Here is a 15,671-nt window from a genome sequence, read left to right on the forward strand (position 1 = left end):
AGTGTGATTCTGTTGAAAAGACAACTTTTATTTATTGTTATACTACTTGTAGTGATTTACGATTATTGCATGTAATTGTCATTTTAATACTATACATACTCAAAACTGTGATTTACTTGCTCAACTCTATGTTGACAAAATATATATTTTCATGCATGGCGCAGATAGCTTTATCGGATGAATCAAGTATTGGAAGTTAGATGAGACCTTAGGTTGCTTGATGATTGAAGAAAACTTTTATTTTAAGTTCTTTATGTTTTGAATATTTAATTGTAACAGTATTTCATTTGAAACGAGGTTTGTGCTTTTGAACTTGATATATGAATGAATAATTTAGATATTGACACGTGTTTTTCACTTAGTGTCTTCTGAGCTATGATACAATCAATGTCGCGCTCCGGCATGTTCCGCCGTAGGTTGGGGTGTGGCAAAAGAACTTCCACCGTAGTTACGTTGGGTCTAGCTTTTTTATTAACAAAAAACACCAGTTCACAAAATTTGTAAAAACATAAAAATACTGGTTGACTTTCCATTGTAAAACCATTAAAAATGCCGCTTACAAAGCCGTTGTAAAGCATAAATACACCGGTTCGTTAAAATTATATTTATAAAGAACACCGATTTGTAGCCCGTTATAATCACTTCATCACACCGGTTGTTGGTTCGTTGTAAATACTTAAATAACAACGGTTAACAACATTTTGTATTAAGTTTTACCGGTTAAGAGCCCATTGTAAATAAAGTTTTATGATGGTTACCAGTCCGTTGTTAAGTATAATATACACCAATTACAACTCGTTTTAATATCTTCTATGATATACACCGGTTTTGAATCCATTTTAAATATATTTTGCAACACTTCTTTTAAAACGGTTTTGAAACCGTTGTGTAAATGATATTTAACCGTTTTAAAATGACCATTTTCTATACTAGTGATAACAAAATCATCTAAACTCAAATTCTTGGTCATAATCTAGCGCAAAAATCCTTGCAAATGTAAAGTTAGTGGAATTTTAGATGGAAATAGAATTTGCTGTTAAAAAAATCTGGAGCTAAAATCGTATTTTAGAAGCTAAAATTCTGATAAAAGGCCAAATTGCCCTACAAAAATGTAAACATTTCATGTCTTTGCTTGTTGGTAAAGGTTTTTACCATTTGGGAAGAAGTGGTTCAAATCCTGGTACTGGACTAGATCATTCTTTTGATGTAGTTTGGTACGTAGTAAGAAGTAGACGTGTGTGTGTGAGTCAGTGTACAAAAAGTAAAAATAAAAATTCCATGGGTAAACTACTTGACATAAACAACTTAAATCGATGCATTACATAACATAAATAACTTAAATCAAGTGTATCTTTGTATGCTACAGATTATATGGTAGTAATTAGGACTAGTAGCACCATTAAATAATTTATTTCAACACAATTTATTAGTAATTTATAATCATCATATTCCAGTTGTCCGTATGACGTCGTCTTTGTTTGGATTAATTATCTTCTTGAATCGTATTAAAAGCGCCAGGAGAGCCCAGCCTAGTGAGATTAACATAATCTTGAGGACAATGAGCCGATAAACCAGGAAATATTAGTCCAAAGAATCGAACCCCCAAAAGAAGTCTCCTTCTTTGTACTTCCTCCCGAAAGCATATGTCAATGCACCACTTCTTACCATTTCGAAAAGGGCATTCAAGTACATCAGCCCGATCGATACAGGCCAGTATACAGGCCAGAAGTAATTCTTGTTTGGTACTTCCCTCATAACCTTCTAAACACCATTCCAAACTAAGTTAAAGTTTATTGTAATTATCTTTTGCATACTTAAATTATATGATTTGATGTTGTCTCTTTTTAAAGCTATATGTAGTGAGAGAGTAGTAGAGGGTCACGTGGGCGACAAGCAATCCCCCCCCTCGGGGTGACAAAAGGGGCGATTAGGGGGTGGGCGACTAGTTTTGGCCGCCTGCCATCTTTGTTTTTTTATTATTATAATAGTTTGTGAGTGTGATATATATATATATATATATATATATATATATATATATATATATATATATGATGAGTATCAATACAGAACTGTAAATTATTTAAAAACTTGAAGGAACTCTTGAAAACTAATGTATTTTATAAAAATTTTTGTATGTTAATGTTCTTTAAGAGTAGTTTTATCATTTTTATATCTATATCTACGATTACAATTTTGAAAATTAGTTTTTATACATATCTATGTTTTGTGTTACACCTATGTAAATATGTTGGTATATAAATTTTACATATATGTAAACTTGTGATTAATATATGTAATCTAAAGTTTTTATATAAAATATGATTAAACTACTCTTAAATAATGTTAATATATAAAAAAAAATTAAAAAATTGTTTGGTTGTTAAGGGTTCCTAAGAGTTCTTAACTTTTTTAGAGTTCTTAAATGATACCAACACTATATATATATATATATATATATATATATATATATATATATATATATATATATATATATAGAAAATGGTTCAAATAAAAAGAAGAGTTTTCTAAGAATGGTAAGAACCAATAGTTTTTTGACAAGTGGCATTAAAACTTATGGTGAATGAACAATTCTAATAAACTATGTCGGTTTTTAGTAATTTTAAATCTCAACCATTGATTAACATGATCCAATTGCTATGATTTATTCCTAGTCTTCCTAGGAAACTACTTCTTTTTCGTATAACCCTCCCATATATATATATATATATATGGTACAACAACATTACAACCCTAAAACGAAAACTCACTCTTTGCTGACTGGGCGTCACATGGCGCAATTCGTCCCATTTTGTAGCCCTCCACTACACATAGCCTTCTCATTTATTTTTCTATATAACTAACTAATAATATATAATATCTTACGCGGTCATTAGTATATTGTACAGAAACAATCCCTTATGCTGAAGTGAAACATTAGGGTTACATAAAGAATTTTTTAGGATAGGTGTTTTAGCATTCATCAAAATATTTCTAGGCATTGTTGTAGTTCTTACCAATCGCTACCCTTGTAAGCCAATTCAGCAAGTTCGAGTAGGTGGCAAGTATATCCCCATAGAGTTTAATGAAAAACTTTAAAATAAGAATTAAGTTTGGTCGAAAACTCTTTGGAGTTCCTTTGTCACCGAAGCTAATTTATTGAGTTAGTTTGTCACACCACCGAACTTAAAAAAATATTGTCAAAAGTTGCAAGAGTTCCCTTACAGTGGTAAGGAATTATTAACAAGTGAAAGAACTTTCAAAAAAATACCTAAAGATAAACTGATTTCTAAATCACATGCTAAAATAATAGAAATTACCTGCCGTTTGTAGAAGCTGCTGAAGTAGTAACAATCGCCAAAGTGTTTGAACTTAAAAGCAGAATTATCAAATGGTATTCTCGGCACAATGTCATTTGAGTAAACAAACCGAAAGTATCGCTCTGCGCCCAACAGAGCTTCCATGGATTTACAGAACTCACCATCTCCAACCCTCGGTTGCCCAAATGTATACACACCTGCAAGTCTGTCCAGCAACTCGGACTCATGATGGAATTGCAATATCGCTGGAAACAAGACCGCTAGTGCACCACCTAAACTATGGCCAGTTACAATAAACCGCGTGTTCTCATTTTCGTCCAGTTTTTTTCTAAGAACTTGCCTGATTTTGTAATAAGCAAAAATTTTATCATCATATTCTTCGTGTTCTTCAAGTTCTTTAGGCCACGAGAATTTTTTTTGTAAGCCTAACGCTTTCATGAAGCCTGAAGAAACACTAATCGATCCCGGGCAGATTACGGATAATCTGGGGGTTAAATAGATGTTTCCCACGAGGGGTTAGACCCGGCAAAGATGGTTCTTCTGATAACCTGCAAAACAGACACCGTGAGCTCGTCACTGAGAGGGGGGGGGGTACCTCCTTGTGACCACCCTCCGGCGTGAGAATCAGACTAGATTGCTCTTGAATATAAGTGTATATTAAGAGATTGCTAGAGCAGATATCAGGTATAAGATGTAAGATACAAGATAAGATGAGATGATCATACCATTAGGGGTATTTATAGCCGAAGGTAGGTTTCCAAGAGGGTATAGCCGGCTGAATAGTATTCCTGTTCTACCAACCGTGGCCTACGCACGTGCCATGCTGGCAGTTGGTGGGTAGGCAGCGGCTGACAATGACCAGGCCTGCTGTGTACTATTCCTTTTCCACCAACTGCAGGCTATGCACGTGGTATGACAGGAGTTGGTGAGTAGGTAGCGGCTAATAGTGACATACAGTACAAGAGCATGCTGCTCGCCATACTGTTATCAATGGGCTGTCGTATCTCTGGTCAGATCTTTTGCTCATACCTCGTCAGGTACAGTACAAAAGATCTTCCAGTATCGTACGGACTGGCTCATTTGGGCGGGAGTATTCCCCCTCCCGCCTTTGTGCGGGATTGTTCCCGGCTTTACTCATTCCTTCAGGTGACTACTGAATTATTGAGAGCTAAGTGCCTTGTGCGTGTAGCCTTGCTGCGCGGGTGGCCTTCCCTGATGGCTTGTATCCGCAGCTGCGGGAACAGGCGGAGTACTTCACCATTGGGAGGCATTTCCTGCGGGAACAGCTTGCGTACTGCGGGTAAGGACGTCACGTCTCTGAGCATGGTGGGTCTTGCGGATCCAGTTGGTTTCTGCGCAGACGTCTCTCTTCAAGGTGAGTCCTGTGGGTCCAACTAGGCTCTGCTGGGACCTACCTCTTCAAGTCCCCCCAGTCCAATGTTCTTCTCATGAGTGTTTAATAAGTGAGGTGAACTTTTGGACTTAAGCAAAGGGTTTTTGAAAAGGGTTTAGTTTTAAGGTTTTCCATGGGGATTCTTCCCGCGGAAGTCCTTATGTCACTTGCAGAAATTCCCGACTTTCCTGCTTGATCTTTGGGTATGATGCGGGTAGGTCTGTAACCTCCTCGCAAGTCAGGAGCGTTGAGTCACACTTGTGTGGATTCTCCATGAGGTTTTGGTAGTTTTGAACATAGTGATCAATTATGTTAAAACCACCAATTCCATCTTGAAGCTTCAAACAATGTAGTTCTCGACGTTCCCGCTATGCGGGGATGTTATTCCCGTTTCCGCAAGCATTGCCCGAAAGATCCTTCTTGGTTTCAATTCCTTGCGGAGTGCTAGGTATGTGAAGGGTTTTGCCTTGACACTGTACCCGCACTCGTCTTACGGTTACTTTACTTCCAAGGTATTTCTGGCGTCAATTCCCTGCGGGTGCTAAGTATGTGAAGGGTCTTGCCTTAACACTGTACCCGCACCCGTCTTATAGTTACTTGGTCGCCGAGGTATTCTTGGCTTCAATTCCCTGCAGGTGCTAAGTATGTGAAGGGTTTTGCCTTAACACTGTACTCGCACCTGTCTTACAGTTACTTGGTTGCCAAGGTAAGGGGTATTTTCCCGCTTACTTTTGAATCTTTTTGAATTTTTGAAATTTGAAGAGTTGGTGAAAGGATAAGAACAGTCCAAACTGTTGAAACGTCGTCCGACGGTTTCTTCTGATTGTGTCAGGACGTGCAGGAAGTTATGGTGACGTGACAGTACATGGTCATTCCAGACGCATTTTCAGGCGCGTGGGCACGATTTTTCGGGCGCGTGGCCGCGAAATTAATGGCACGCGTCCTTTCAACAGCTGTTGCCAGCTTGCTTTTTGCCACGTGTCATAGTTTCATTGCACCTGCGATTTCTCTCTCTTCCGCATTAAATTCATCGCATTGATTGCGATTAGTATATAAAGGGGGAGAGGGTCCTTTGTAATCCACACTTTCACTTTTCTCTTCATCTTCAAAACGATTTCCGGCGAATACTCACCTTTTCAGTCGAGCATTCTCTTGAAATCGTTCTCTTCTTTCATACCTGCAAGATGTCTTCTGCTCACGATTTTGAGGCTACTGTCCAGGAGGCTGGGGTGTACGCCGAGAACCCGTCATCCACGTTCGACAAGGATGACAAGAGTACTGCTGGCGAGTGCCAGTGTGCTCTGTCTGTCGATCTATATCAGTACATCGTCAGGAAGTTCATGCTCGAGTCTTTCGAGCCTGAGTTTCCTGAACCTCATCAGACGGTGTATGATGCCCCCAGAGGAAAGATCGGGGTATATGCCGCATTCTTTGTCTATGGGAATCTTAGGTTCCCTTTGACGAAGTTTGTGTACCGTGTTCTGGAGAGGCACGGTGTACACCTGACCGAGGTACACCCGATGGCGATCGCAAAGATTCGCCACTTCGAGTGGGTGTGCCGGATTCTGGGCGTTGAGCCCTTCGTCGATCGCCTGATGACCTTCTACTCTTGGAGGTGCATCCAGGGGTGGTATACTCTGATAACCCGGATCAAGGGTTTGAAGATTTGCGCAACCGAGCGCAGTCTTCGTTCATGGAAGCGGGAGTTCTTTTATATCTTCGCTCGCGCCATCCCCCTTGCCATGAAGTTTAAGAATGGGCAAGCACTCCCCAGCCTTCACGCCTCCAACTACCAGGAGGCGGAATGGTTCTCAAAGATTTCCAGAGTCCAATCTCCGGTTTACCGCTTTGTGGAGTCCGGGATGGTGATGCTCGGGATGAGCCGGGTGTGGAAGGATGCGGAGGCGCAAAAGATCCCGATCGTCCTTGAATACGGTTTGAACTCTGTCCCTTACGGTATGCTCTGTCTTCTTTGTTTATATAGGTTTGTCTTCTAACTGTTTTTCTTTTATTTCAGAGGGGAACGACTTGCAGTCGCTCCTGCATCCGCGGGAGGCTGATAGTCCCGCTCGGATGGGTACTCGTGCTCTAGATGAGAACGAGTTGCCCATCCTTGAACAGACGGCGGATCGGTTCGTGGAGGTCTACCCGCCAGGCCACGAGATCCTGAGCGCCAGGCGGCCAGGTAAGGCGTTATTCAACCCTCGACCCCTCAATGCTGAAACCTCTGCTGGAATTCCTCTAATCTTGTGTTCTGATGAGGAATCCGCAGATGGTCCTCCGTTGGTGCGGAAGAAGAAGGCTGCCGGCGGGAAGGGGAAGGCGAAGGTGGCCTCCACTGCTGATCCGGTGCCTCGGTCTGATTCAAAGACAAAGAGAGCGAGGAGGTGGCGGGGAACCCTGGTGGTGATAAGACCACTGCTCCGGAGGCTGCGACGACTGTCACCTCCGGAGAGCCCAGGATGACGACGGTGAGCGGCGTAAAGAGGCCGGCTCCATCGGGTTCGTCCCCGCCTGTCCGCACTTTTAGGCTCAAGAAAACCCGTAAGTACAAACTTCCTTTATTTGACTTCATAGCTTTCCATCATTAATACTTATCTTCCTTGTGCAGGCGTGGATGCTACCGCATTCCAGGGTGGAGCGGGGAGGAGTACCTCCGGACCCATGACGGTAGGCTTGGTCAGCCTACCTGAGGCGACGACCCAGGCGGCTGCGCCTGCTTCAGTTGGTTCAGTTGCTCACCCAGTTGAGCCAACTGTTCCAACTGTGATGACATCACCGCCGGCTGTCAGTGCCATATTTACTGAATCTTTCACTGAGCCGGCGGTTACTTTTTCTGCGGACTCCGCAGCGGCGACCACGGTTGTGAGTTCACCTACGGTGAGTTCACCTCCGTTGGTTTCTACTACCGCGGCGGCCTTCACCATGCCTCCTCCGTCATTGGCAACGACGGCTGATCCTTCAGGTATGCTTGGGGCTTCTCGCCAACCTCTGCCTCCTTCCCATCTGCCTGACCTCTTGGACGGATTTCCCTTGGGTTCAGGTGATAGGTTTGGCGGCTATCGGCCTGTTGTCGACCCTACAGGTGCGTAGGGTTCTTTTGGCCTTTTTTTTTTTTTTTTTTTTTTTTTTATATATCATCTTTTCCTAACTGCTTTTTGTTTTTTGCAGTGTCGGATTCCAATGAAGTGTATGTTCCACGCTGGAACATCCGCCGAGGAACAACCCTTCGCACGCCTGTGGAGTGCGTGGAGTGGGCTCGTCACGCAGCTCCCAGTGGTGCGTTGGGGGAAGAAATGGCTAGCTACCAGGAGGGTAGGCTAACCAATGTGCTGCGGATTCTCCTGGCCCGGATGCAGCCGCGCGTCGAGCTGCTTTGTCGTGAAAACGACAAGTTAAAAGCAGCTCGCATCCAAGAAGTAGCTCAGGCGCGGGCTGTCCGGGAGGAGAACAAGAGGCTTAACGCAGTGGCTGCGGAAAAGGAGAAGGCCTTCAAGGCCCTCGAGGTTGAAGTTCAGGCCCGTCTCGAGGCCCGTTCCAAGGCTGCCCAAGCTGTTAACGAACAGCTTCGGCTGGCTAAGGAAACTGCACGGAACGCAACCGAGAGGGCCACCAAGGCTGAAGCTGTTGCTGAGCCTTTACGCCTCGAGAATGAGGAACTTAAAGCCAAACTAGAGGCGCTCCAACAGGCTCATGATGCCTTGGCGATGGAAGACGCCAAGAAGCTCCAAGAGATCTTGGACCAGAGGGGGGTGCTTGATCATACTGAGCGGAAGCTAAAGTGCGTTGAAGAGGCTGCGGCTAAAGAAGTGTTGCTTGCCAACCTTAACAAAAGTGAAGCCGAACGCGCCCGTAACCAAGCTCAAGCTGCCCTCCAGGAAGCTCTGGTTACCAAGGAATGGCTTCTTCGAGAAGCGTTGTCTCAGGTAAGCTTAGCTTCATAATGTCTTCACGCTTTTCTTTGTAAATAGAAAAGGTTTTGATACTTGTATATTTTTTTTGTAGGTTGTGCATCGAGTCTTCACGGACACATCATACGACGATGCCATGAGCGCAGCCCTCAACGCTTCTCATGAGGATGGGGAAAAGGCCGGCTTGCTGCTTGGTTTAGGGTTCGTTGAGAAAGGCATCCCGCCTTCCAACTTCCCTTTGTATGATGTGGATACTGAAGCTGTTTATGACCAAGCAGTGAATCAGTATGCTGCCTTCCCGCATCCGGTGGTGGAGAAGGTGAACGAAGTTGCTGCTGCTGATGATGGGCTAGCTATCCTTAAAGCTTTCCTTGAACCGCCACACTCTACTGATGGTGCTGGTCCAAGTGGAAGTGGTCCTGAAGCTTGATCCTGAAGATCCCTTCCAACTGTTAGGATAGGTTTAGCTTGTATAGATTTATATTCTTGTAGGCGGGTAGTTACCCGGCCCTTGTAATGAATATTATGAAATATAAATCTTTGTGCGGGTAAGACCGCTACTTTCACTGGATGACTTGCTTTATAAACGTTATGACTTGCTCATGCATACTTTAGTTTAAATTAGCAATTTTCCAAGTGTTTAGAATAAGTTAACCTTTGAACGTGGTAGATAATAGGTTGAAGTTTTGCTTCCTCCTTCGTGATTGTGCGGGTAGGACCGTCACTTGCACTTAGTAGGATGGCTAAACTTTACCTATATCTAACCTGCGTGGAGGTTTTCCCCATCTTTTTAGAAATTTTCTAAGTGTTTAGAATAAGTTAACCTTTGAACGTGGTAGATAATAGGTTGAAGTTATGCTTCCTCTTTCGTGATTGTGCGGGTAGGACCGTCACTTGCACTTAGTAGGATGGCTAAACTTTACCTACATCTAACCTGCGTGGAGGTTTTCCTCATCCTTCTGTTAGAAATTTTCTAAAGTATTTTGAATAAGTTAACCGTTCGACGCGCGGTTGTCAATAGGTTCGGTTTCCTCTCATGATTTGTGAGGTTAGGACCGGCACTTTCATTTAGTTGGATGACCAAAGTTTACCTGACTGACCTGCGTGAAGGTTTGCCGTTTTTTGGGTTTATGCGGGTTTTGCCGCCTTCCCCACGCAACGACTTTCCACGTAATTATGCGGTGAAAACCGGCATATCAGTGTTTAAATTAACCGTTCGACGCGCGGTTGTTAATAGGTTAGTGTTCAGTTTCCTCTATCATGATTCGTGCGGATAGACCGGCACTTTCATTTAGTGGGATGACTGAACTTTACCTTTAACTGACCTGCGTGAAGGTTTGCCGTTTTTTGGGTTTATGCGGGTTTTGCCGCCTTCCCCACGCAACGACTTTCCACGTAATTATGCGGTAAAAACCGGCATATCAGTGTTGAATAAATTAACCGTTCGACGCGCGGTTGTTAATAGGTTAGTGTTCAGTTTCCTCTATCATGATTCGTGCGGATAGACCGGCACTTTCATTTAGTGGGATGACTGAACTTTACCTTTAACTGACCTGCGTGAAGGTTTGCCGTTTTTTGGGTTTATGCGGGTTTTGCCGCCTTCCCCACGCAACGACTTTCCACGTAATTATGCGGTGAAAACCGGCATATCAGTGTTGAATAAATTAACCGTTCGACGCGCGGTTGTTAATAGGTTAGTGTTCAGTTTCCTCTCATGATTCGTGCGGATAGACCGGCACTTTCATTTAGTGGGATGACTGAACTTTACCTTTAACTGACCTGCGTGAAGGTTTGCCGTTTTTTGGGTTCATGCGGGTTTTGCCGCCTTCCCTACGCAACGACTTTCACACTTATGTATGCGGTGAAGACCGGCATATCCGTGTGGAAAGTTCATAAGTATAAATGTAAAATCATCAGCGTCGATGTTCTAAGGAGAATCATTTTCATTAGAAGTGGCTCTGGGCCTTTACAAATTTGGAATTGATCTACATCCAAACTGTGTAATTGAGCTCCCTTCCATGTTGTTGGGATGGGAGTGCCATCGAGCCGATATGCACCTGGTTCGGGATCTCGTTGTTTACGCAGTATGTAGTCTCCGGCATTGAAGCTGCAATTTTATTCGTGTTTTCCCCAGCTGGGGTTCTACACGCATCAGCCAGCTCAGCGTTCGTTACGCCACGAGGTGTGCGAGCGTCCCATCTCTGACAAATGCTTCGACGATGTCCTTTACGTCTGTGCATTCTTCAGTGTTCTGGCCTTTTGTCCTGTGAAAGTCACAGTATTTGCTCCGATCAGCATTGTGATGATGTCGAATTATTGGAGCCTTTGGCCATGGGAGCTCCTCAGTGGCGAATATCTCGGTGACGCTTTTGGTGAGTGGCGTCCATCTGGAGTTCTGGTTCGACTGTACGTTATCCCTTCCGCCTAACCGATGTTGCAAGCCGGATGAGGTGTCAAAGTTTACCCTTGACTGCCAAATGCCTAGCTTCCGCTTTTTGTTTAGTCGGGCGGTAAGGACGTTGTCTTCTCTTGTTTTCTGGGTGTAGAGGTTTGTGCTCTGGGGGAGATCTCTACCCAGTTGCTTCTCTGTTTCCGCAAAGCGTTTAGCTGCTGTCATGATGGCATCCCATGTGGATGGCATGCCATCTTTACCCGTTAAGGTGCGGATGAGCTCTGGGTCGTTCGCGCCCTGGATGAAAGCAGCGCGAACAAGATCTTCGCTAATATTACCCAGACTTAGCTTCTTTGAGTTGAAGCGAGTGATGAAGTCTGGCAAAGATTCATCTTCCTCTCGAATGCATTTGAGGATTGTCCATTGCTCTTCGGTATACTTTCTTTGTTGGCTGAAGTGTTGGCTAAACTTCTGTTGGAAGTCTGCCCAGTCGTAGATGTGGTTGACCGGTAGACGATCGAACCAAACTCTAGCTGGCCCAATAAGCGTCATTTGGAACATGTAACACCACGTAGGTTCCGTCCAATTACTGACGGTTGCCCCCGCTATGAATCTGTTTAAATGATCGTCTGGATCAGATATACCATCGTAAGTGCCGATGTTGGACATCTGTTTGGCACTTTTCGGGGCGATTGCTTCCGCAATGTCCCTTGCAAATTTGGACGTTCCCGCATTTGCAGCAGTTGGTGTAAATGTTTTGGAGAAGTCACGTGGATTTCCAACTGCGTTTTTTGGTTTGAAAGTTTCTCCAAAATGCCTTCTCGGTTGGGAGTCCGTTTCCTTACGCTTCCCTTTCGCCCTATGGCGAGGGTTTGCGTCACTATCGGAATCCTCCGAATCATCGTCAAAGTACTCTACGAATTCATCAGCCTGTTGGAGTAAACGTAAGCGTTCATCCAACTCAGCTTGGAATTCTTTTTGACGTGCTTCCGCCCACGCTTTAACTTCATCGAGTGTTTGGCAGGGAAGCCTCGTTCGTTGTCTCTCTAACTGGGTATCGGTGAATCCCAGTGAGCGATTATTTACTGCACTTGCCCCAGCTTGGGTAACTGGGGTAGTGTTCGTAAAAACTGTGTAGTCGCCGGTATTCCCCCCAGTAGCTGGGGTTGTGGTTACCGGAGTTTCTTTAACCATCTTTCCAGAAGTTTGAAAAAACTGAAAAGAAATGAAGTTCTAGCTTTTATGCACGGATGGCGCCAATGAAGAAACACTAATCGATCCCGGGCAGATTACGGATAATCTGGGGGTTAAATAGATGTTTCCCACGAGGGGTTAGACCCGGCAAAGATGGTTCTTCTGATAACCTGCAAAACAGACACCGTGAGCTCGTCACTGAGAATGGGGGGTACCTCCTTGTGACCACCCTCCGGCGTGAGAATTAGACTAGATTGCTCTTGAATATAAGTGTATATTAAGAGATTGCTAGAGCAGATATCAGGTATAAGATGTAAGATACAAGATAAGATGAGATGATCATACCATTTGGGGTATTTATAGCCGAAGGTAGGTTTCCAAGAGGGTATAGCCGGCTGAATAGTATTCCTGTTCTACCAACTGTGGCCTACGCACGTGCCATGCTGGCAGTTGGTGGGTAGGCAGCGGCTGACAATGACCAGGCCTGCTGTGTACTATTCCTTTTCCACCAACTGCAGGCTATGCACGTGGTATGACAGGAGTTGGTGAGTAGGTAGCGGCTAATAGTGACATACAGTACAAGAGCATGCTGCTCGCCATACTGTTATCAATGGGCTGTCGTATCTCTGGTCAGATCTTTTGCCCATACCTCGTCAGGTACAGTACAAAAGATCTTCCAGTATCGTACGGACTGGCTCATTTGGGCGGGAGTATTCCCCCTCCCGCCTTTGTGCGGGATTGTTCCCGGCTTTGCTCATTCCTTCAGGTGACTACTGAATTATTGAGAGCTAAGTGCCTTGTGCGTGTAGCCTTGCTGCGCGGGTGGCCTTCCCTGATGGCTTGTATCCGCAGCTGCGGGAACAGGCGGAGTACTTCACCATTGGGAGGCATTTCCTGCGGGAACAGCTTGCGTACTGCGCGTAAGGACGTCACGTCTCTGAGCATGGTGGGTCTTGCGGATCCAGTTGGTTTCTGCGCAGACGTCTCTCTTCAAGGTGAGTCCTGTGGGTCCAACTGGGCTCTGCTGGGACCTACCTCTTCAAGGCCCATGTGGACTTTACCTATGCCGTGATGAAGGAACCATGAGAAATCAAGATCCGTGCACCAATCGTCTGAGCTAAAGGGAGATGTTCCACGAAATGAGACGCAGATTAAATCATGATCTCCAGTTTTATCGATAAATATAAACGCTTGCGTGGGTTGGCTGCTACCATCGGAACAGTTGTAAAATCCTACAAACTCCATCTGCACAAAGAATGTTTTATATATAATTTAGTTGTGTCTAGAAGAAAGATAAAGAGAAATATTCCAATCAGCCATTTTAAGCAATGACTTGGACATCAGACTTTACTCTCCAGTCGATATATAACTCTTGATTATACGAGTTGGATAACCCTATATGCATCAATAGTATAGTTTTGTAAAAATATCAAATTTAATTTACTACAAAGTTTTATGCATAAAGGTTTTTTTTTCAAATTTATCATTCAATATGACCATATGATAGTAATATTTTATTGTATTAAACCTTCCAATCCTTGACTATTTTCTTGATACGAGCTTCGTTATCGTATGCAGTTTTAGCAGCCATGATCGCAAGCGCGCTAATGTAACGTGGATCATCACGATGGATTTCATCATCCAGCTCCTCTCTTGTGTCTGTTAACCCGACCGCAGATGAGAATTTTGGCGATTCTCGAGATAGCTCGTTCTTCCCTGGAAAATGTTACTCATTTATAAATTATTTTTAAAGAAAGAATCACAAATAAGAACTATCTAACAGTTAAAATGAACAATTATTATGTATTTTATATTTAATTCGATCATGCATGAAAAAACAGTATACATGCGGACAATACATATGGCATTAAAATGAACAATTATTAAGTTAAAAAAAAACCTTGTATTGTATTCATGACGAGCATGCAGAAGCTAGCATAGTGCGTCCAGAGATTCAGGAAAGACTCGATGAAACGCCCCAAACATTCCAACGGTCTGGAAATTAACTTGAGACCCCTAATGAAGACAATGGAGATGAAGATCAAGAATCTATGAGTGAATGTTCCACGTAAGCCCTCATCATCATGGGAGTTTATGAATTTTCTTGCTCCGATTTTTTCGTCTAGTAGAAGAAGACATAATTCCCAAACTCCCACCTCGTTGAGATCCAACCGCATATATTCATCGCCCATGTTGAATTTGTTTCTCTAGAAAAAAAACTTGTTCTTAGATGTAGACGAGTATGATTGCATATATATGTGTTCTTGCGTAGCATTTTATAAATGGTGTGAGAGAATAAAGATTAGCTTACTCATTGGATAATTATTCTCTGCAAAAGATGAACATGCTTCCTAAAGTTTAACTGGGCGGATTTCCATATTATTTTATGATTATCTCTTCACGAATGGTTACCATATCCTTAGGACTTTTCCATGTTTAGCTGATTAGCTCATTAAGGTTTTTTTGTTTATTCCTTTTCTTTCTGATGTAATTCTTAGGTTAAATTCACAATAAGCACCATCAAACTTTAGAATGTTTGTGGGTTCTATGAATTATTAACTAATTAATCGATAAACATAAAACTATTAAGTAATCAAATATATATATATATATATATATATATATATATATATATATATGGGCCAATGAGGTTGGCTGAGAAAAACAAAATTTTTAAACATTATTAAGGGGTTATGAGTTTTTCAGTTCAAATTCACCAAATAACATAATTTCATCGTTAAAAAAGAAATAAATTTGGATTTCAAGATACATGAGGTTCATTGGTCGACGGAGATCGAATTCAACTTTCCAACTATGGAAGTTATAACCACGTTACTTGGAATAGTATATTTCCCAAAAAGAAATGGCATGTATCACGATTCACGTTTAGACTTCTTTCATGCGCCAAACACCAACTTTTTTAGTTTAAAACGTCGGTCAAAAAACATGGTTGGTGGAAAAATTTGCATCATTAAGTATATGAAAATGTATTTTCCCAAGGTTTTGGACATAGTTATTTATATGTAATCTTGGTTAATATAATGCTACTATTTTGCTTGTGTTCTACGTTTTGAGACTTTTGCAACAAATCAAATTGCGTCTAAGATGGGGCTAAGACGAATGAGGTCTAAGATGGGGCTAAGATGAATGAGGTACTGTTACTCGAAATTAGGTATTTATTTAGTTGTTTAATTCTCCACTCTAATTCAAATGCCTTATCTTTATTTTAGAAATTTACACACCTCGTACTTAAAATTAAATACAACAAAGATCTACAATGTACTTCTTAATTCTCATTCTTCCTAATTTTTTAGTTTCTAGTTTCATTTTGGATCCTCATGTTAGCCCTGCTTGCGATGCGCGTATATGATGCATATATGTGTGAACCCTCGGGTGGGCAAAATTGAAATTGCACTAATTTTGACGTTATTTTACTAATCTCGTGAAAATAACGTTAAAAGTGG

General features: G+C 42.6%; 1 protein-coding gene across 1 annotated transcript; it reads right to left on the bottom strand.

The window, feature by feature from the left end:
* Positions 1 to 1,581: 1,581 nt before the first annotated feature.
* On the bottom strand, positions 1,582 to 14,399 carry LOC143610959 (triacylglycerol lipase OBL1-like). Its single transcript, XM_077085296.1, has 5 exons — positions 14,108 to 14,399; positions 13,736 to 13,923; positions 13,269 to 13,452; positions 3,318 to 3,760; positions 1,582 to 1,761 (listed from the first exon to the last, which is right to left on the bottom strand). Exons 1-5 carry the CDS (start codon positions 14,397 to 14,399, stop codon positions 1,582 to 1,584), a joined length of 1,287 nt encoding a protein of 428 aa, XP_076941411.1.
* Positions 14,400 to 15,671: the final 1,272 nt, after the last annotated feature.

Source organism: Bidens hawaiensis, unplaced genomic scaffold (assembly GCF_021521415.1).
Source record: "Bidens hawaiensis isolate Kalapana, Puna unplaced genomic scaffold, B.hawaiensis_p1.1 tig00028758_1, whole genome shotgun sequence".
Classification (NCBI taxonomy): domain Eukaryota; kingdom Viridiplantae; phylum Streptophyta; class Magnoliopsida; order Asterales; family Asteraceae; genus Bidens; species Bidens hawaiensis.

Bases quoted from the DNA above. Each gene is read 5' to 3' on its own strand.
- LOC143610959 (XM_077085296.1), bottom strand. From the start codon at position 14,399: ATGGGCGATGAATATATGCGGTTGGATCTCAACGAGGTGGGAGTTTGG. The intron at 13,924-14,107 runs GTTTTTTTTTAA...AACATTTTCCAG, and splicing joins CGTCATGAATACAATACAAG to GGAAGAACGAGCTATCTCGA. The intron at 3,761-13,268 runs GTAAAGTCCACA...GTGTTTCTTCAG, and splicing joins GTTCCTTCATCACGGCATAG to GCTTCATGAAAGCGTTAGGC.